Source organism: Nomascus leucogenys, chromosome 4 (genome assembly GCF_006542625.1).
Source record: "Nomascus leucogenys isolate Asia chromosome 4, Asia_NLE_v1, whole genome shotgun sequence".
Classification (NCBI taxonomy): Eukaryota; Metazoa; Chordata; class Mammalia; order Primates; family Hylobatidae; genus Nomascus; species Nomascus leucogenys.
In genome coordinates, this window is record NC_044384.1 from 30987931 (window position 1) to 31009782 (window position 21852).

General features: G+C 50.2%; 1 protein-coding gene across 9 annotated transcripts in view; it reads right to left on the reverse strand.

Moving 5' to 3' along the window:
- The window catches only part of CTIF (cap binding complex dependent translation initiation factor), a 330607-nt gene that overhangs the window by 149692 nt on the left and 159063 nt on the right, over positions 1-21852 (reverse strand). For all 9 annotated transcript variants that reach the window (XM_003267572.4, XM_003267571.4, XM_030810474.1 and 6 more), the window contains one exon: positions 3126-3202. In XM_003267572.4, the coding sequence (XP_003267620.1) occupies positions 3126-3202 (77 nt within the window). The remainder of the gene's footprint in view (positions 1-3125; positions 3203-21852) is intronic.

Here is a 21852-nt window from a genome sequence, read left to right on the forward strand (position 1 = left end):
TTGTAGAAGAAGGGGCAGGGCTTTCAAAAGTGACATAATTGGCAAGATCATACTGTGAGTAGATGAGGTGGGATTCCCATCCAGCTCCTAATTCCAGGGCATGTCCCTAAACTGCTATATTATTCAGCTTACTAACAGCCTCAGACTTAAACAAGTGGAAAATAAAAGCAGTAAGGCACACAAAAACCCCTGAGAGTGCAGCTGGAACTGGGATGGGACACAGACTTTGACGAAGACTAGAACTCTAGGTCCCAGTCTGAAAATCCCTGCTCCAGGCTGTGGGAAATTGCATGCTCCTAGCTTCAGCAACATGCTCATGCTGCCTGGTGTTTGCAGCTATCAGACACCAACTCCAGCCACTTTGCAGGAAGACGGAAAGCCACAGACTCCTCTCCATCCCAAGGAGAGCCACCAAACCACCAGGGGGATACAGCTGGCCCCTTCCCTTCATATGTCGGGGGGAGATCAGAGGCATGGTACAGATGCTGGCTGTGCCCTTTGGCCACCAAATCTGATTCTGGTCACTTCTCCCTTTGCCGCCATGCACGCCCAGGAAATGCAAGCCCCTCCCAGTGTAGTTTAAGCCCAGAATATTAGGAAGGTGAACCTGCTGCACACAAGTATGCACTTCCAAGGTCAAATATGCAGGTTTGACACATAGCAAGGCTACTACTATGGGTCATTAGCTGGGAAGGTTAGGGGTCAACCTGATAATGTTCTGCAGCTGCTCTTTGAATGTCAGAATCCCACGATTTCCCAAAACGGACTCAGGAGACCCCTGCTTTTAGGCAAAAAGGTCCTTAAACTATATGGCTGCCTGCTCTCCTCCTGAAAGTCTCCGTCACCTGGAGACTCCACGACAGCTCCAGGCTGTGAGTGAGTGACAGATTCTACCGCACCTAGAAGAGGAATTAGAGCAGGGCTCCCCGACAAGCACATGCTCCGTGTTCAGGCATGGCTGCTGCTCTGACTTGCACAGTCTTGCCCCAAACGGTCAAGATGTTTGCTCCATTAGTCTGTCTTCGGTCCAGCTGAAAACTCTGTTCTTCCATCCAAGCTTACTTCCTCTAGTCTGGGTCCCTGTGGACATGGAGGCAGCGGCCCCTCATCTCTCTGTATAAATCTTTCATGAGTTTCACGGCACGATGTTCCTTCCCTCTGGCCTCCTCTTCCCTGGCCCCAGCCCTCCAGCACTCCTCACAGGACATACTTTCCACCCCTTTAATCATCTTTATTGCCTCACTTTGGACCCTGGCCCGTCCACATCCTTTGGGAGGTGTGCTGACCTAACCCAGGCATTGGTGAATGTGAGCGCGGCTCAGCGGAAGCCCGGCTTCCCAGCCGTTGCATGCCACGCTCCTCTTCCTACAACCATGGGTCACGCTGCTGCTTTCCGGAGGCGTGCCACTGTCCAGGGTCTTCCTGCTGAGTGAGGTGACCTGGCCCAGAAATGGACATGCAGGCTGACCTGGATGCCGGGCGGCAGCCTGCCATTGCCTGGGCGCGGAGAGGTGGGGCAGAGGGTGACTTCTCATCAGGAAGCTCGGGGACTCTCCACACCTCCCAGACACACACTCTGGGTTTTCCCTGCCATCAGAGACTACAGGGCCAGGGGCAGAGGACACAAAGCCTTTGCTCTCCCTGACACCTCCCAGGCCCCTGTGAGCCCTATTCCTCCTTGAGGGGTGCTGCCCCCTTCTTCCCTCCACCAGGAACCCAGAAACCAGGAATTTGCCTGTGTGATGCTGCACAGCAAAAAGGCAGCACACATGATGCAATAAACTATACTCTGGTCAAGGCAGGAACAGGCCTGGGTCCACCTCTTCCTGCTCAGTGATCCTTTTTGATGCCTGGTGCTTCTGATTTCTAAGCCAGGACACTGCCTTCTTCCCAAGCTACTTATACATTTGCCATCGTCTGTGAATGTGTTCAGAGCCACTTAATCCACCAGTGGATGACAAGGCAGTCTGGGCACCCAGGCCTACATCCACCCGAGAGTTGCAGTCACCACCTAATAATCCCTACTCAGGGCATGCATGTGTAGGGAAGGATCAGAGACCCCGGTCTCAGCCTAAGGAGGTGGCTAGCCAGCCTGAGCACAGGCGCTGCTAGGGTTCTGAGCAAGGCATCTCCACCGGCTGTTTCTTGGCCCTCGGAGAACATTCTCTGTTCATTAAAGGTAGAACCAAAAGCCATCACCTTTATCTAAGAATACATTCCCTATAGAGGAACACCTCATTTTAATTCCTCAGGCATAAGCCTTTTTGTTCGTTCTTTTTTTGGTATTTCCATCCAGAAATAATTTATGCATGTTCAAGCAAAAAATATACTCTAACTCCCTCTTTTGCATAAATGGCCACACATAAGAAACATTGCTCTGCACCTGAATTTTTTCCACTTAAAATACATCTTGAAGCTCTCCCCTTATAAGAAAGCCTTTTTGAAAATAAATGCACACATTCCCAGGATGCTCAATTTCAGCTGCATGTTCTTATCCAGGGCTACCTCATTGCCCCCTTCCTGGCCCCATTGTCACCAAGGACTCTGAGCTCCACAGGAGATCTCGGTTTCTGCCTTAGTTTAAGTGGGTTCCCCCAGGAATTTGGGAGCAGTAGCATGTGCCATTGCTGATCTGTGTGTTGCCTGTGACAGCAGAGCCAGCACGCATGAGGGACAACTCCCAATGACCAGGGAGGAGGAAAACAGATACTCTTGCACTTGTGAGCTCCAGGAGCCTCCTGGAGGCCATGTCTCAAAACACACAGCCAGCTAGTCCTATTTTTTGATGACCACTATTGTTGCTTTGAGGTCAGTGGAAACAGCATTTTTCCTCCTGAACTGCAAAGCCTGGTCACTGCCTGACCCCCAGGAAGAGGCAGTAGTGACAGTGGGCTCTCAGCCAAACGCCTGAAGGGAGCCAACCCCTAGGCCAACAAGAGAAGTGGAGCCGCCACTCTGGCCGTGGGGGAATCCCCAGCCAGTAACCAACCTACGATGCCACCAACCCCATCTCATCAGGATCAGCTGGTGACTGGGAAAAGCGAAATGCAGGCCAAAGCTGACGTCACTACAGATGGCAGAAGCAGGAAAGGAAAACCCAAGGCTCACGACGAAGTCTCTCCTACCTTCGATCATTTCTCCTCCTGCGGAACAGCTTCTTGGTGTGTGCGATCTCCACTTCATGGGGCATCGGGTGGTAGCCCTGTGTCATGGGGGGAGGAAGGGGGATCATTAGTAACTCCTGAAAGAGAGCAAAGCACCTCTGGGACTGCACTACGTACACCAGCATCTAAGACGGAAAGACATCAAGAGTTTGGAGAGACTAGACTCTAACCACCAAATCCAGACTGAAAAAGGAAAAACAGTAGAGTCAATGAACTTCCTACCAGGCAATGATGCTGGAATTACAGAATCAAAGAACAGTAGGGACAATGAGGACCTTAGAATCCATTATGTCCAAGTCCTTGAATTACAGATGAGACATTCAAATCTGGAAAGATGAACAAGCTGGTTCAAGGTTTTGCAGAGAATGAGCAACAGAGCTGGGGCCAGGTTCTGCAGCTCACTGGCTGTGCATCCCAGGGCAGGTTACTTCTCTAAGCACAAGTTCCATAACAAAATGGGAATGTTACCCTTCTTCTCTGGGCTGCTAGAGGACCAAGGAGGTGAAGCCTGAAAACCCTAAGCCCTGTGAAGAGGAAATTTGTCTCCTAAACCTAGTCCAGGCACCCCCAGTGAAATTTTTACCCAAGATCTTCTTTCCCTATATTGTCTAGGGAGTATTTAGGAAAACATGGAAATAGCTAAATTACTTTTTCAACATTACTATTATTATTATTATTATTATTATTTGAGACAGGGTCTTGCTTTGTCACCCAGGCTGGAGAGCTGTGGTACAAACATGGCTCACTGCAGCCTTGACCTCCCGAGCTCAAGCAATCCTCCTTCCTCAGCCTCCCATGTAGCCAGTATCATAGGCACGCATCACCATGCCTGGCTCATTTTTTGATTTTTGGCAGAGATGGGGTCTCACTTTGTTGCCCAGTCTCCTTTTTCAACTTTAAAGGAGGAACTGGGGAAAATTCTAAGGATAGTCTTTTGTGTATTGTCATCATAACAGCAACTATTTATACATCCACATCAAGGTTGGAGAGAGACCCTCTACTTGCAACCCAGGGCCGATCCTGCAAATGCAGGATCACAGGCAGTGCTATCTGCACGAGCTGGGCTGATGGCCAGCTCTGCTCTTACCACCTATTCCCATCTCTTCTCCAACAGAAAAGTGTGTTCTAGTGTGGACATGGCGGAGAGTACCACCATGCACTACCATTCCATTATGAGCGGCCTGGGGTGGAGTAGGGGATACCTAGGCTTGGAGTCAAGTGGAAGGGAGTGGTCTGGCTTGGACCTGGGACACCTGGGTACAGGCCTGGATGCAGAGGCCATAGCCTGAGTGTGACCCCCACCCACCTGCGGGGACCTGGGCATGCGCTGGATGAGGGGGAGCCACGGGGTCCAGGCTGCTGGAGAGTGGTCAGAGGGGGTCTATTTTGGCCCACTCCCCACCTTACAGGCAGAGAGCCCAAGGCCCAGAGTGACCACACAGTGAGTTAGAGATTGCAGTCCTGTGGGTAGCACCCTGTGGTGGGGCACATGCAGCCCTCTGGATTCAGGCTCCATAAAGGAGGGTCCCACTGTTTTGCCTTCACAGGGCTCAGCCCCCAAGCTCATGGGGGAAACTGACCACCATGGCTGTGCTGGGACTGGCCAGTTTTGGGGAACTTCCCAGAGAGGTAATGGGAGAACAACAGACTCAGGAGCACACAGGGACCTTGGAGTTATGGCCACTTGGCCTGGACTGGATTGAGTGCAGGGAGGGAGCAACACATTTCAAAATACATTTTAATAACAATCCTTTCCTCTCACCCCGTCTTTCTTGCCTCCAACAATCTAGCCAAGAAAGCATGAATGAATTCCGGGCTCCAGGCAGCCACAATAGGCCTCCGGGGCCTTAGGATGTGCTTTGTTTAATGGTTTTCTCAAAGGATATTATTTGTTTTCTTTAATACAAAACACAAATAAGGAAAAACACCAAGTCTTCCCCTCTCGTTTCCCCTCTCCCACCCAGACTAGGCTCTGGGCTGGCCCCCTTCCCTCTTTCCCTCCCTCCCTGCCTCTCCAGGTCACTTCAGGAACACACTGGGTGTGCCCCAAGGAGACAATGGACAGGAAGCTGAGGCTCCCCACCGGCGGCGGCGGGGACTAGGATCTCGGCTCTGAGGCCAGGCAGAGGCAACAGGCCATAGCCCCCAGTGTAACACGAGCCCAGGGGGTGCCAGTCTCCTCGGTCTGGGCCTCCAACCCTGGGCTCTAACCCACCTCCTGGCCTCCTTACCTGCACACAGGCAGCAGCCACGGGGAGCTAACCCTGTCCCATGACTCAGTGTGGCTCAATGGGGCACAATGGGCCACTCAGGGCTTCTCATGAAGCCACTGTTACGTCCCCTGTGTCCACCCATCCATCCATCCCAGAACAACTCACATACATGTAGTGTATGTGTATAAACCACGACAGTGGTTAGAGGCCTGTGCTCTAGAGTTAGACTGTGAATGTCAGATCCTGGCTCTTCCTCTTGATGGCTGTGTGACTTTGAGTAGATGACCTAACCTCTATGTGCCTCAGTTTCCATATCTGTAAAACGGAGATAATAGCATCAGGCTGCTAGAATCCTTGTGAGGATTAAATGAGTTCAGAAACATGTAAAGAACATAGGATAATGCTTGGTACATAGTAAGCCTCATTGTCATCATCACTGTCATCGATGCCATCATCGTCATCATCATCATCGTTATCTTTCCTGTGATCCTGACACTCTGCTCAGGGCTGAGTGTGCCAGGACAAACAAGGCAGCACAGGCACCTGTCCTCACGGAACCCCCAGCCTTGGAAAGGAGTCCAGCAGAAGGTGATTTGCAGGGAGGAAGGGCATGGGCAGCTCAGGCCATGGAAGGAAGAGAGAATCTGCACAGTGCCTGGTGGTCCAGGGTGGTGTGCTGGGGGAGGATGGAGAAGCTCTATTTTACACTCTTTTTGGCCTGAGGCTGGCAGACTAAAGTAAGGCAAAAAATGAGTGGAACAAAGTGACAGAGGTGACAGAACAAAGCCTTGCACCCTCTGAGGTCCTCCCTCTCCAGGAACAATCCAGGCCAAGGTTATAGAGGGCTAGTCCTACGTATAAGGCCACCTGGGGCCTCAGCCTCAATGTGGCATCTAGGTGAATAAATGAATGGACCTTACTGCCTTCCCTGGGGCCTTTTACATAGAACTTCCGGCACTGGGAAACTCCTCCTGCATGCAATGGGGGGCACTGTGTTGACACAAGCTCCATTGAGAACCCCTCAAAATCAGCCATCTTGTTCTTCAAACTCAAGATGGTAGCTGGTACCAAGAGACACATACAACTCAGGGTGCTGCCTACACTCCTCCCAAAACAAGAACACTTGGGTGTTAACAGGGGGCAAGTGTGAGGCCAGCAGAAGAAAGGAGAAAGTCTGTACTGAGTCACAAACCTGTCACCAGATGTGCAGCTCACGCAGGTTGGCAGAGCTTCTTTAAAGTCATTGGTGAGAGGTAAGGTAATATGTGAGTGGTCTGGGCAGCACTGTTCATAAAGCCAAAACATGGCAACAACCTAGTGCCCATCCACTGATGACTGGATAAATAAATTATGGTACATATATACAATGGAATATTATATGGCCATAAAGAGGAAGGAAGTTCTGAGCCGCACTACATGAATGAACCTTGAAAACATCATGTTCAGGGAAAGAAGCTAGTTACAAAGGACCACAGAGTGTATGATTTCAGTTTTTAAGAAACGTCCATAATAGGCATATCTGCAGAGATGGAAAGTAGATTAGTGGTTGCCAGGGGCTGGGAAGGGGGAGAATGAAGAATGACTGCTAATGGATGCTGCATTTCTTTTGTGGTGATAACAACGTTCCAGAATTAGTAGTGATGGTTGCACAACCTTGTGAATACACTAAAAACCAGTGAGTTGTATACTATGAAAGGGTGAATATCATGGTATGTAAATTATATCTCAATTAAAAAGGTAAAAAATATCTGGGGGCAGTATATTCCAGGTAGAGGGAATGGCATGTGTTCAGAGGAACAAAAAAGGAGAGTGAGGAAGAGGAGAAGGAGGAGGAGGAAGAAAGGAGAAAGAAGAGGAGGAGAAGGGAAAGAAGAAGAAGAGGAGGAGGACAAGGAAAAGAAGGAGGAGGAGAAGAGAAGATCAATCAAAATGAAAAGTGCCCCCCACAAGTTAATCTCAAGGAAACAGCTGCCCTAGAATATTATCTGTTAAGATAGGGCTGGAAAAGATGGCATGTCCAAGACAAGTGGCACCCAAGGAAGGACCAGTAGGTTCCTGAAATCTGGAAAAAGTATAAGTTGTTGCTTCTGGTGGCCTGGTCAGGGGAGATAGTATTCTGGCTTTAGACCAAAGACCCCCTCCTTGCTTTTGAGAAAGGATAGATCCCTTGAGTGGCAAATGGGAAATATATCCTTTAAAAGCACATACAGTGGACTTTGCTTTAATTCTTTGCTCAACAAATCCTTCCACTATGTGCTTTGAAAGGGCCCCATGTAGACATCAGTCCAGGTACAAGTATCCCCCCTCCACCCCCTGCATTCCCCACATGAGAGAACCAGCCCTTGGGTCTCCCAGCTAGCTTTTTGGCTGTCTGGTCTACCTGAGTCAGATGTGCCTCTGTAGCACACTGGGACTACCCGCCAGGCCCTGCCTGCTTTTCCCCAACCTCTCTGCATGAGAACCATTCTCCCCAGAGCTCTGAGACCTGGCTGCAGTTCCCCGTCTGTCTAACATCTGACCACTTCCGGTAACTAAATGGGCCTGAGAGACAAGTAGATTACATAAACAAAGCCTCTCCAGGGATGGAGGGAAGCTAATACTCCTTCCACATGCAGCGCCGGCAGAGTACACGTGGAACACACACGTGCACACACACTCCTGTCCTGAGGTCAGTGCTTGTGGAGGACATGACACTGAGGGGCGGCATGTTACTGCTCTGGTTGCAAAAACATGTTATGTAAAATCAGCCCATTCCAGGGCAGGCTGAGGCTGGTATCTCACAACCCAGTGTGGTGGGTATTTCCAAGGGATTAAGGGCAGGCCCAGCAGAGCTCTGGCCCCAGAACATGACCCCAGATAGTTAATAATCCTAGGCTGGGAGTGCAAGGCCTTGCCCTGTGATGACAGCCATAAAAAAATAATAATTCTTGAATCTAGAGGTGAGGGGATGGGGAGGGAGGGCAAAACAAACAGTGAGCAGAAAGCATGTGTGCCGGGTGGCTCTGTGACCAGCTGACACTGTGACAGGAGTGACACGCCTCCCCTAGGCAACAGGCTCCCAGCCACCCACCCATCTATGCCTCCATCCCCCCATCCCTCCATGCACCTGCAGTCTCTTAAATATTGTTGTTTCAGGCACTGTGGGTACAATACTGAAATAGAAAGGCAATATGCTTGTTCTTACAGAGCACACATTCTAATGAAAGGAGAGAGGCAACAAAGTATATCATATGATAAAGGACTATATTTTGCTATGGAGCAAAACACAACAGGGCAAGGGGATGAGAGAGGGAGGGGTGGAGGGGTCAGGGAAGACCTCTCTGTTCAGGTAACACTTGACATCCATCTACCTACCCATGCCTCCATCCATCCACCCTTGGCTCTCTCTCACTCGACAAATGCAGGAGGCCCACCATGCAACAGTGCACCGGATGGAGAATATCAGGAGAGTAAGACCCTGTCTCAGGGCTAGGGGAGCTCAAGGGAACACAAATGAAGAAGCTGATATGTGCCATGTGCGATAGTTGAAGTTGAACGGGCGCCTCTGGCATCCCAGAGGAAGGACCGAGGACTTCTTCTTGGGAGAAGGGTCAGGGAAGGTTCTGCCAGGTGGGTGACAGTTGAGCGGAGCTCTAAGGCATTTGACAAGGCACAAGAGAGGAGAAGAGGGCATGCCACAACCTCAGCCCGGCAGGCCAATGACAGCAGCATCATGGGCTGAGTGCTGGGAGTTGGGCTGGGCCCCTGGGCAGAGGTGAAGCCCCGGTGTTCCAAGGGCCGTTGCTGGTGCTCCTGACCACAGTGCCTGGTGTGACCCCATCTGTAAAGTCCTCCTCACCCTCCGCAGGAGGTAGAATTGTGTTCCGCAGAAAGACTGGTTGGAGTCCTAACCCCGTGTACCTGTGAATGTGACTTTATTTGAAAATAGGATCTTTGCAGATATAATCAAGTTATGATGAAGTAAGTCTTAAATCCAATGATGGGTGGGCCCTAAATCCAATGATGGGTGTCCTTATAGGAAGAAGTAAATTTGAACACAGAGAGATGGAGGAGACACAGAGGGAAGAAGGCCATGTGAAGATGGAGGCAGTGTTTGGAGTGAGGCAGACACAAGCCCAGGAGGGCCAAGGGTTGCTGGCAGCCACGGGAAGCTGGGAAGAAGTGCAGAAGGCTCCTCCCCTAAAGCCTCGGAAGAAGGAGCGCGGCCTGGCCAATGCCTCCAGACTATGAGATGATGCACTGCTGTTGCCATCAGCAATGGGTCGGGCTGTGCCCATGGACATCCCCATTACCCCACCCTCCCTGAAGGATAAACCTGCTTCCCTGGAGACCACAGTGGAGTTACCAGTTGTCCAGCATAGCCCGATTCCTTCAGAGGCTGGAAAAGGCTCTTGTCTCCACCACTGCCTGCCGGGCGAGGTGGTCGGCACGCACTTAGGGGCCTCTGGTGTAAAAATTGTTGTCTCTAGCCAGTCCTCACATGGGGCCGAGATGTGCCCACCCTGAGGGGCCTGTGCCTCCCTCCCATGCTTCCTCCTTCCCCAGCCAAGGGTCCTCTGGGTGATGTCATGGGTTGAAGTGTGATCTCCAAATTCTTATGCTGAAGTCTTCACCCCTGGTTCCTCTGAATGGCCTGATTGGGAAAGAGGGCTACTGCAAGTTTAATTAAGTTAGGATGAGGACACACTGGAGTGTGCATGTGTGGGGCCCTGGGCCGATATGACTGATGTCCTTGTAAAAACAAGGCCGCGTGAGGACTGGGGGGACACTGCAAGAAGCTGAGGGGCTACTAGAAGCTGGAAGGGAGTGATGGTCCTTCCCTAGCATCTTAGGGCGGGTGTGGCCCTGCCGACACCTTGATGTTGGAATTCTGCTTTCAGAACAGTGAGGCAAGAAGTTTCCATTCTAAGTCACCCAGTTTGTGGTCCTTTGTTACGGCGGCCCCGGGAAACTAACCCAGGTGGAGTGGTGGGCAAAATCACCCAGGCTGGGAAGAGATATTTTTCTGAGTATATTTCCTTTGCCAAATTTTGCATTCGAATTTGAGATTTGAATTTGTATATGTTGAATGCTCACCAGGTAATTCCACTGTATATCCAGCCCATTTTTATGGAAGAGGAAGAGAAGGCTTAGTGAGGTCAAAGAAGTTGCCCACAGAGGCCCAACCAGTTAGCAGGAAGCCTGTGTCTTCCATCTCTGAGGCACATGGTCCCAATGGTGATGTGACATGGCCTACGGTACCAGGGCAGAGATGGGAGGCCAACCCCCCGGGGAGCATCAGAGAGCTCTCTCCCGTCCTACCATAGACCCCGTGGTGCTCCGCCATGCTCCCCAGGCCTCTAGAAGCGAGAGGGAGTGGACAAGGGCAAGTCCCTCCCTGTCCAGCCTCATTTCTGTACTCAGAGACAGGCAGTCCCTCCCAGTGACCACTACGCTTCCCCCCAGGCCCAGAGGTGGAAGAACTGGTGTCTGGCAGGCACTGGTTCAGACAGCCTCCTGTGTCTGCCTGGCATGTCCTTGCTGTAACCCCAGAGATGACCCTGGCCACAGCCCTTTTGGCAGGCTCACCTGCTTGCCTCCCTTCTCCTCTCCAGAAAGGGGTATTCCTGGCCACCAAGCCCACCCTGCCCTTCACTCCACAGGCTGGGGAGTGGTGGTGGTGGTGGAGGGGGAGTCCCCTGGCTGCTGCCCCTGCCTCAGTGAGGTTTTGAAGTGCCCTGCAGAGCTCAATTCCATGGCCTTCACTTTCATAGAATCCAATGCTCACTTAACCTTCAAGGAAAATCTTCCTGACAGTCTTATGATCTTTGACCTCTGACCCCTGACCACAAACCTAGGTCCGATAGAAATCATCCAAGCCTAACTATCTCTAGGTCTATTATCTTTCTGTCTCCCACACAGCAGCTTTTTGAAAAGGAAGAAAGCATTATACAGACACAAGAAAGTCTTCCTCCTGCTTTGTCAAAAACAACTACGTTAAATGCTTGTCTTTGCAAGGAAGTGGTGCGGCCGTGCAGTGGTGGGGATCCTAGCCCAGGCCAGGGAAGGGGTGGGAAGTCCCAGGCAGGAGGTGGGCACACCAGGCTCTTCACCAGGCACACCCTGCAGCTCCAACCCTGCTCCCTCCCAGCTGATCACCTGTCTGCCCCACAGTGCCTGGATATCCACTCTGCCTTGGCCTCTTGGAAGCTACAGTCCCCCTCCTCTTCTTCACAAGCTTCTATATTGATTACATCAGGTTTCTGTCACTCCCTGGGCACACCCAGAGAGCATGAGCCTCATGGAGGTAGGGCAGATCCTCAGGCCAAATCCAGACCCTGCTAGCTCAGGACTTTGCAGACTCCCATCATCTCCAGCCCCAACCTGGGGAGACATCCCAAGGGTGAACAATACAAAGGAACCACAGCACTTGATTAAAGGACCATAAAAATCCCAAGCACAGCTCCTCTGACAATAAGCTTGTCTTAACAGCAGAGGCTTCCTCCTGCTGGGGGTCATGGTTTTTCATGTTTTTTTTTTTTTTTTTTTTTCTAAGAAGTTATCCTACCAAGGTCTCTCTCCACGTGGGCAGGATGTATGGGTCACGTCCAAGTAGAAATAAATAGGTAATGTTTCTAAAATTCCTGGAATCTCTAGGCTGCACAGCTATTCAGAGAAGTTGACCTGTTTCAGAAAGGAAAGTCGGGGGTGGGCAGGCTCACCCATGCTTAAATTTGTGGTTTTCTAACTTTTCTTTTAATTTATTATTTTTTAATCAGCAAAGAGCCTTTTAAAAACAATACCTTAGCTGAAGTTCTAATATAAAATCATAGACAATAAAAGTAAACATGGAATTTCTGGAAGCCGCTGCTGAGCCCTGGCACCCCACACGTCCTGCCTCCACCTGCCACACATCGGTGCCCTGGGGCGTGAACCTAAAACTCTACCCATTACTGAAAAGCTCTGCTGTTAATACTATCCAGAGGCTAGCTACACAATGAGCTAGACATTTCTCTAGAAGAAGGGCTTCACTCAGGAACCCCAGACAGGTTTCAGTGGATTCCACGACCCCCAAAAGTGCACGTGAATATTTTGCCCAGGGTAGCCTTGTGGGTGAGAGCCTATGACATGCACCCTATATCCAGGTGATTTTCATCTGTACAGCAGTGCGGTTCCACAGGCTGGGTCGCTGGAATGAGCAAGACTTCCTTGGATGCTCCAAGGCAATAACCACCCCTCTCCCCCTTTTCCTTCCAACGGGGTTTCTTATTGTAACAGTCTAAAGAGTCCTGAATAATAAACTGCACACAACCTTTGGGTGACCCGGGTCCTGGCTGTCGCTAAGCCTGGATCACCATGGACCATTCTTTTAATATCCCATTCTGCCCTCTCCTCTCTCTTGTGTAAAATGAGGATGAAAATATTTGCTCTTCCTACCTCCTTTGCCACACTATTAAGCCTTTCTTTGATTTCATGAGCCAATAAATTCTTTTTACATTTAAAATACTTTGAGTTGGGTTTCTGTCGCTTGCAACCAAGAAAGTCCTAAATAATTTAACATCATACAACTTTAGGTATCAGTGGGCTGATATTCTTATATCCGGGAAGTCATGGAAAGCAGACATGGCCCCTCCCTTATTGCCCTCCACAGGTGGCCATATCAGGAGGAATCTACCAGGCAATGTCAAATACAAATGACATTTACTTATTAATTTCTGAATAAACAGATAAAATAGGTGAGGACACTGATACAAAGAACAGGGACTAGGGATCAACAGGAAAGTGTTAGAAGATAGTTTCCACATTATAGAGGGTAAAATGTACAGGAAACAATTAGTAAAATGCCACTTCTTCAACTACCATTGTCAGGCTTCCATTCTGCAGCCAGCACAGTGCAGTGAAGGGAGGCCGTGTCTCCATGTGTGGTTGGGGGACGGAGGCACTGGAGGATGACTGGGACTCTCTGTGCCAAAGACCAAATAGGACCAAAAGGCTACGGACCTTCTGCAGGTCATGAACCCAGGAAAGACTTGAACACAGACCACTTAGGCTCACGGCGTTCATGCTGCTCATTGACACGGGACGGTCACAAGAGAATGGAACTGGAGTGGACTGACGTGCTCCACTCCCTGGATAATGGATATCTATTAAGGGTCCCAGACACACTTCTGAACTGAAAATGGCAACGCCTTCAAGCTGCTGCAGACCAGGGGCAGAAAGAGGCCCAAGAAATGTGAGAGGTACAAAGGCCCATGAGGAATGAGAGTTTCTGTTCTGCAGCCCCTGAAAAAACCACCTGGGCATGATGAGACACATATGGCCTGTGTCCTGGCCCCTCACGAAGTGGTGTGTCTATGGCACAGATAAGACCCAGAGCCTCAAAAACTCTATAGAGCAAGCTCAAGAGAAGGCAAAGCAATGTTCGCGTTCTGGCCTCCAAGGGAGAAATGACAACTGTTGAGAAGTGGGCAACATTGTGAAGAGTTTTGTGTACTCAAGGAGGTTCAAAGACCATCATAGAACTGAAGCATCAACCAACTCTAGAACAGGAGTGATGCTCAACAAACCCTCAGAGGATGCCCACAGTGCCCTGTGAGCATGCTGTATGCACAGACACAGGAAAACAAGACTCCACCTCTGTCTCCAAGAGGGGCATAGGCCCCTGGGGAAGATGGACACACAAATTGAGTGGAGTCACAATGGAAGAACATCCAAGGTCCAAGGAACTGTGGAGGAAGGGATGCCCGAGGCCACCCTTCGAAGTGAACAGAGGCTCTGAGGTTAGAGCGAGAGAGGCACGGTCCACGCTTGAGCGGCTCTGCTCTGCTTCTTCTGAGCACACTCTGCTGCAGCTCATTATACAAACTAGCAGTAGTCATGTTCGCACAGGGCAGGGGCATCTGTGGGCAGCAGGGAGGGAGCCCCTGCCTAAACCACCCGCACAGCCATGCTAAGATTCTGAGGTGTACCCCGCTGTGCCGAGGGAAAGCCTTCAAGGCCTCACGTGAATGAACAGGTTCATCACTGTCCCGCCGTCTGCCCTGGTAGGTCAGAGCTGGCTGGAGAGGCCACAGGCATGTGTATTAGCCTATTCTCATGCTGCTAATAGAGACATAGTTGAGACTGGGTAATTTATAAACAAAAGAGGTTTAATGGACTCACAGTTCCACATGGCTGGGGAGGCCTCATAATTATGGCAGAAGGCAAAGGAGGAACAAAGTCACATCTTACATGGTGGCAGGAAAGAGAGCATGTACAGGGGAACTCCCCTTTATAAAACCATCACATCTCATGAAACTTACTCACTACCATGAGAACAGCATGGAGGAAACCATCTTAAACCACCTCCCTTCAATTATCTCCACCTGGCCCAGCCCTTGACACATGGCAATTATTATAATTCAAAGTGAAATCTGGGTGGGGACACAGCCAAGTCATATCAGCATGGATAAGGAGGCCACAGTGAAGGCGAGAGCAGCAGGACCTGCTTCTCGGTATCTGCCGAGCCAGCGTGGAGTGTGCTCACGTGGAATGTGATAGCTGGGGGTTTTCAGCAATGCAGATCCAGGTGGCCTGAGCAGAGATCAGGCATCAAACGGTTTGGCTAGATGCTATCACTGCCACTTACCACAGGAGCTGGCAGCAATGCCTACCTTATTTATGCTTCTAGTTTTCTCACCTAAAAAATGGCGGTAATAAAGAAGCATATGCACATCAGAGGACCGTTACGAGGGTTAAATGAGATGACTGGGCATGTATGGCATGTCGACAGCCCAGCTCAAGAATGCCCCGCTGCATGTGGAGCCCCCCGGGCTAGGAAGGCCTCCAACCTGAGGCTTCCTAAGCACTTGCATCTGTGGTCTTTGTGCACCTGCTGGGAAGCAGCTGCCCAAACCCCAAAACCATCCTAGAATGTGGTCATACCTATGCCAATCAACTAACCACCTGCTGAGCTCCCAGGCCGTGTCCAGGACACTCTCGGGCCAAAGCAGTCCCTGCAACCTCAGCTTCCTCCACACAGACATGCACCACCCAGCTCCAGCCCCAGCCCCAGCCCCAGCCTCAGCCCCAGCCCCAGCCCCACACTGGCACTTCCCAATCCCTCCCCTCATCTCACCACAGGACTCCAGGCAAGTCAGAGAGCTAGAAGAGGGGAAGCTGCAAGGAGGCTCTGAAGAGCCAGGGAGGGGCCTGTCTCCCAGAGGACCAGCCAGTCTGTGAACCTGCTTAAGGGTAGAACGTTACTCAAAGGCCCTGAAGATTTCGGTCTTGGCAGCCAAGAAACTCGACTGAGACTGAGTCTGACGAGCCTGCTGGGGCCGTCGGCCACCAGGAGGCTTGGGGGTATCTAAGAAGCTAGCCACAGCACAAATAAGAAGAGTGGGGAAGAGAGGACCTCTCTCCTCAGGTCTGACCGAGAACCAGCGGGGGCAGCTCAGCCTTGGTGCCGGAGGGACAGTGGGTTGAAACGTGGGTCCTCCTCCAGGAAGCCAATCCGTGCTTTCATTCATTCAGGCAACACATTTCTGCTGAGGCTTATGTGCTGCCAGGGGCTGTACTGGGTGCTGGGGATGCCACAGTGACCTAGGCCACAGAGAAGAACTTCCACTCTACCAGGGGGAAATGACAGTCCCTAGCCTGCAGCTAAAAACACCAAGGTCATTCAAACAGAAACAAGTGTGCTCAAAACCAAACCAAACCATAGGAAGGGGATAACGCTTTAGATTAGGCATTCAGAAGAGTCCTCCCTAAGAAAGGGACACGTGAGCCAGACCAGAATGACCAGGTTGAAAAGACTGGGAAAGATTCAAGGCTGAGAGAAAACAAATAGGGTATTCCTATTCTGTTTAGTCTTCAATATTGAAGCTTAGAGTTTCTTTAAATAAAGTAGTAGACCTAAATCAGTAGTGCCCAACATTTCAAATTTCATAAACCAGTAAATTTAAAAATAGAGAATTAGGCTGTACACAGTGGCTCATGCCTGTAATCCCAGCACTTTGGGAGGCCGAGGTAGGAGAATCACTGGAACCCAGGAGTTTGAGACCAGCCGGGGCAACATAAGGAGACTCAGTCTCTAAAAATAAGATAAATACATAGTTGCCTCCCCAGGACGGAAGCGAGTCCCATGCCAGCTGCTGGGCCCTCCTAGCTTGGCATGCAGCTGGGGCGTCTCCTGAGACAGGTTCCAGGAGGGCAGCCCCTGCAGCTGAATCACCCAGCTGCCCAGCAGCAGAGGCCAGGAAAGCAGCATTTTGTCATTTTCCCCTTCTGTACTTGGTGTTCCCTTCAAGTGCTCCCTTTGTCCATAGGGTTTTCAGAGGGGAGTTTGCTTTTTTTTTTTTAATGATGGCTACGTTTTCCACTGAGTTGACTTTCAGGAGGCAGGATAGAGAGTTGCCCTGCAGGGCCACATGGTTCCTGGCTCTGGTCATACCCCACACTTGACCTGGAAGGCCAGAGTGCATGAGCCAGGCTCAGGGGATCAGATCCTGTGCTTCAGGACTGCAGGCCTGCAGGGCTGGGGTGATGGACTCAAGGGCTAGGATGCAATGGCATGATCACTATTTCTGGCTGCATCACAGCCTCCCAACAGGGGAGGTGCTTTCTGGCTTATCAGGAGGAGGTGATCCCTTAGGTTCTCACTACCCCCTCTCATGTCATCTCTCAGGAGCAGCCCATCCAGAGGAAAAGCTTCAGCCACTGCCCCCCAATCCCCTCTGGCCTTGAGAACCACTTTAAACTTCTATTTACAGCAATGCAGCAGAAGGAGCACTGGGCTGGGGGCCAGGATACCCGGGTTCCTGCCCTGGCATTTGGAGTTAGACTGGAGAATGGTCAGCCGCTGATCTTTAAGGACCATCTGGGCCTCCCTTTCCCTGTGCACCTGCCATCTCATCCCTGAACACACACTCCTCCTTCCAGGCTTTGTCTCCAGCCTGGAACGTCTTCCCACTTCTGTTTATCCCTAAAATTCTGTCCAGCCTTTGCCATTAGCACAAATGCCCCTGCCATGCAAAGCTGATCCCAGTTCCCATGAGAAGGAATCCATCTGCTCACACAGCACACTGGACAAACTTCCTAGTACTCCATCCTGCTGTCTGAATGGTCTAGATAGTTACTTAAATGCTTGCCTCCCCAAACAAGCTACAAACTTTCAGGAGCTCAGGAGCCATGCTTCCTTCACTTCTGTAGGCCCCACAGTGTCTGGCACAGTGCCTTAGATACCGTGGGCCTCCATAATTGCTTGTTGTATAAAAAGTTAAGATGACCACTGTCCTGACAGGCCAGAGTTGGGCCATTCTTACTGGATCCACTGTGGACCAAGAGCATTCACGGGTGACCCAGAGGCCCAGGGGTCTGTGGCCTTTAACCAGGCAATATCTCTTGCTCTGCAAGAGGCCAGGATCCTTGATGTCCTCTAACCATAAGGCTCAGTGCTTAGTGATTGCTAGCTCTCCTTCAGTTAAAAGGAAAAGTTAACAAAGACCTGGGTCCCCCAGGACTCAGTGAAACTGTAAGCTCTCCAAGGACCAAGGCGGCCATTCACTGGCTGCACGGTGACAACACACCACAAATGCTTAGGCCCACTACTTAGCTCCACAGGTCCCCTGTGTGTAACAAGTATCTCACTTCTGGGACAGCAAGGCAGCAGGTACATTGGCCAGGCACCCATACTGCTCATTTATCCTCTCTAAGCCTCAGTTTCCTCTGCCTGAAAATGGAGAGACTAATACCTACCTTTCATTGTAGGAATTAAATGAGATGCTGAAAACCAAAGGAGATGACAGATAGGAACACACCTGGCCAGTTCTGGATTACATGTTTGCTGAACCCAAATGGGAAATGCTCAAGCCAGACCAGCTTGCAAAGAGAAGGGTCCAAGTGGATCCTAGGTCCTGAGAGCTCAAGGAAGACAGACTAGGAGGGTAGTCGGTACCCATAAAGAGAGCAATATGTCTGGTGGGGGTCACACAAAGTAACACAGGCCGGGACGGTGAGACCAGGAGTTCCACCCTGTGATGGATGGGCAGCAGAGTCCAAGGAGGTAGCCTAGCCCAAACTGTGACCCCAGTCAGCACCAACAGGGGGGTCCCACCCAATGGCCTCTACTGGGTTATAGAAGACACAGGCTCGCTGCCCTAGATTTGTGCTGTCTACTGATGTGAAAGGGCTGGAGGTGAAAGTAAACTCTGGATCACAGCTGGGCCCATAGCCTAGGCAAAGACTAGGGGACTCCAGGGACTCCTAAGTGCCCCGCCCCACGTCAGAGCCCTAAGCTTCACCTCCAGAATTGCATCTTACACGTTGCAGATGCTGATGAGACTGACAGCTGGGGAAGAAGTGAAGAGGGGGAATATCTGTGGGAGGTGGCTTGGGCCCTTGCACGAAACCTGCCAGATCTGTGACACTCCTTGGCTGTTTTCAAAAGGTTCTACTAGTTCCTCCTAGGATACCTCAGAGTGGCAAGAAGATAAAAAGGAGACAGCAGGACCTGGCTTGGGCATCCTTGAGCCGAGTCATATGCAGAGGAGCAAGCCCAACAATGGCAGGAAGTTCCCTGTGAACTCTTTCCTTCCCCTCCAGTCCTGCCCAATAAATATGCTCCCTTCTCCTGAGTGAGCAATGCCAGTTTCCTGGAAGGTGTTCAGAAAGTCTCCTCGCCATAGAAGGAGCCAAATGATGTCTACATGGATTATAAGCTATCATAATGATAGCAACGGGCTATAATGTATGGAGGCAGGCACTGAGTGAAAAGTTTCTGATACAGTAATTAATTTAAACCTCAGAATAGCCCTGAGATGTAGGTACTACGATTATCCATTCTCTACAAATGAGGAAAAGGAGGGTTGGATAGACTAAACAGCATGTCTAAAGAAATGCAGCAAGTAAGCAATGGAACTAGGGTGGCATCTCAGTTCTCTAACATCAAAGCCTATTCCCATGAGGCTCAGGATCGAACCATAATGGAATGCTCATAAGAGCATCAGTCATGAGACCCAGCACTGACGGCAGCAAGTACCCATCCAGAAGTGTGTGCGTGAGTTCCCTTTCTCTGGCAATAGACCCCCAGATCCCATTATAATGACTCTGCACAGCAATGTCACATAGCAGGTACTCAACAAATGCTGATTGATGGAGTGAACAAATGAATGAATGAATAATGAATGTGGCTTTAAACAAGCTACAGAAAGGGTTAGCCCCACCTGTGGTGGGCACTCGCTCTGTAAACAATTCCAGCATTGAATGCATACATTTACAGGGTTGCTGTAACTGGGTTGTGCCGGAGCACCTCACTTCTTCCCTCTCCCTTCTTCCAAATTCAGACACTAATAGCTGTGCTGCTTCACGTCAATCTGATCAGTACCAGAAGAAGATAATAGATCTCCCTGACAAGTGTGTGGTCAAAAGTTAAAAAGCATGAGGAACTTGCAGAAATGACAAAGGATAAGGTCTTATAGAGGTTCCCAATTAGGAAGAAAGATTAGACGGACAAAGATGAGTTCCTAAAAAGCTGCTTACATGCAGAAAAATCTCTGTATGGAACTGTATTTTAAGCATACTAGGAAATTATAAGTCCTGTTCCAAATATCTTTAGTAAATTAGACAATCGACTCCGACTTGTTAATTTTATAAGAGAATCCAGATACTTTAAGGATACCGGTTGTACCATTCTCTCTGACTAGTGAAATTTATCATTTCAGAAATTCAATTACTTGTTCCATTCCCAGAAAGCAGCGCTAAGCTTTTGTTGTGTGGATGCAGGGCATTAAAGAGTCTGCACCACATAAAAAGGTCTTTACGGGTTGTCTTAAACTGGGCAGCTATTGGTTCTGGCCAGCAGGCTCACTAAGCAATAGTGGCCCTGCTGACGCAGTTGGTATCTCATTCCCACCATGGCTCTGTAGCAGACAGTGATCTGACCTACTTTCAGGGGCACAGCGGTGGCTCAAGAAGGAATGGGGGAGAATTTGAGAACCTGGACTCAGGATATTGAAGCTCAGTCTTTAGGTGCTTCCTGGCCATCCTCCACTGCCAGGGTTCCTGTGGCTCTGACTGAGGGCAGCTCTCATCCCCTGCCTGCTCTCTGTCTCCAGAGCCTCTGCCTCCTGCAGCCCTCCTCACCTGAATCCATTGTCCTTGGGCAGGAATGGCATCCATTCCTAGCCAGATTGTCTAACTTCTTATATCTATTAGGTTTTTATGTGGGGCTTCCCAAGCCCTCACCTCACAGCCCGCACAGAAAACAGTAACATCTGCCGGGCACCCTAGGGCAACCAAAGAGAGTGCTTGGGACCAGAGGGTGGGTACAGCAGCACCTGCCACCCCAACAGTTGAGTGAGGGGAGCCAACCAGAACTTATTGTCAGCACAGCCACCAGGACACTGCTCTGTTTTAAGAGCAACTAAAAATTTACACAAAGTCCAAAATGTAGTTTTAAAAATTCCCCGCACAGGCACCAACGCATAAACTGCAGTTAGGGAGTCTATGCAGCGTCAACCCTCTAGAGCAGGGGTCAGCAGATTTCCTGTAAAGAGTCAAATACTAAATATTTTAGGCTTTGCAGGCCATAAGGTCTTTGTCACAATGACTCAGCTCTGCAGTTGTATGGCAAAAACAGCTATAGAAGTGTGGCTGTGTTCCAATAAAGCTTTACTTATAAAAACCAATGGAAGGCTGGACTTCACGTGTGGATCATGGCCGACAGACCCTTGCACTGGAGACGTGTTGGAGACGTGGTGCATTTGGCAGCAGTGTCTTTCTGGGCCCTTCCCTCTACTCGGTGCTGGTTTTCTGCCTTGGATAGGTACCAGCTTCCTCACACTCTCTCCCCAGTCCTTCATAGAAGGACTTGACAAATTCAGTCCACCTGAGATGAGGATAAAGGGGTTATATTTACCTGAGGTTGGTGGCTCTCAGCCCTGGCTGCTCAGTGACAGCCCCTGGGGACATTTAAAACATCTCGATGCCCAGGTCCCACTCCAGAGACTCTCACTCATTTGGTCTGGGTGCAGCCTGGGCATCAAAGATGTTAAAAGCTCCCCAGGTGAGTCTACAATGTGGTCAAGAACCACCGCCTCAGACCAAAAGAAGAAAAAGTGAGTATTTTTAGAATAAGCAAGCCAGAGAGGTAGAATTTCTTTTTCCTCTTGCGGGTGGGAAAGGGCCAAAAACATGCCCAGAGCCCTTGGAGCCTGCCACACAGGACAGCCTGGGCCACCCTCCGCTGATGCTGGCACCGGGTAGATTTCACCATGGTCTGCCAAGATCCATTTTTATTTCCCTCTTGATATCTAGTACATTTCTCTATGGCAACACATATATGCTCATTAACACCGATTCATCATCAGCAAAGCACATAAGGGCCTAATATCCAATCAGTTGGTTCATCTATCAATGCTCAAAACAAAATGTTGACCAAGTCCTGCCTTAGAGAGGACTGTAGTCTATCAAGGGAGACAAGGTAAGCACAGATGAAATAATAATAGGCTTAGCCA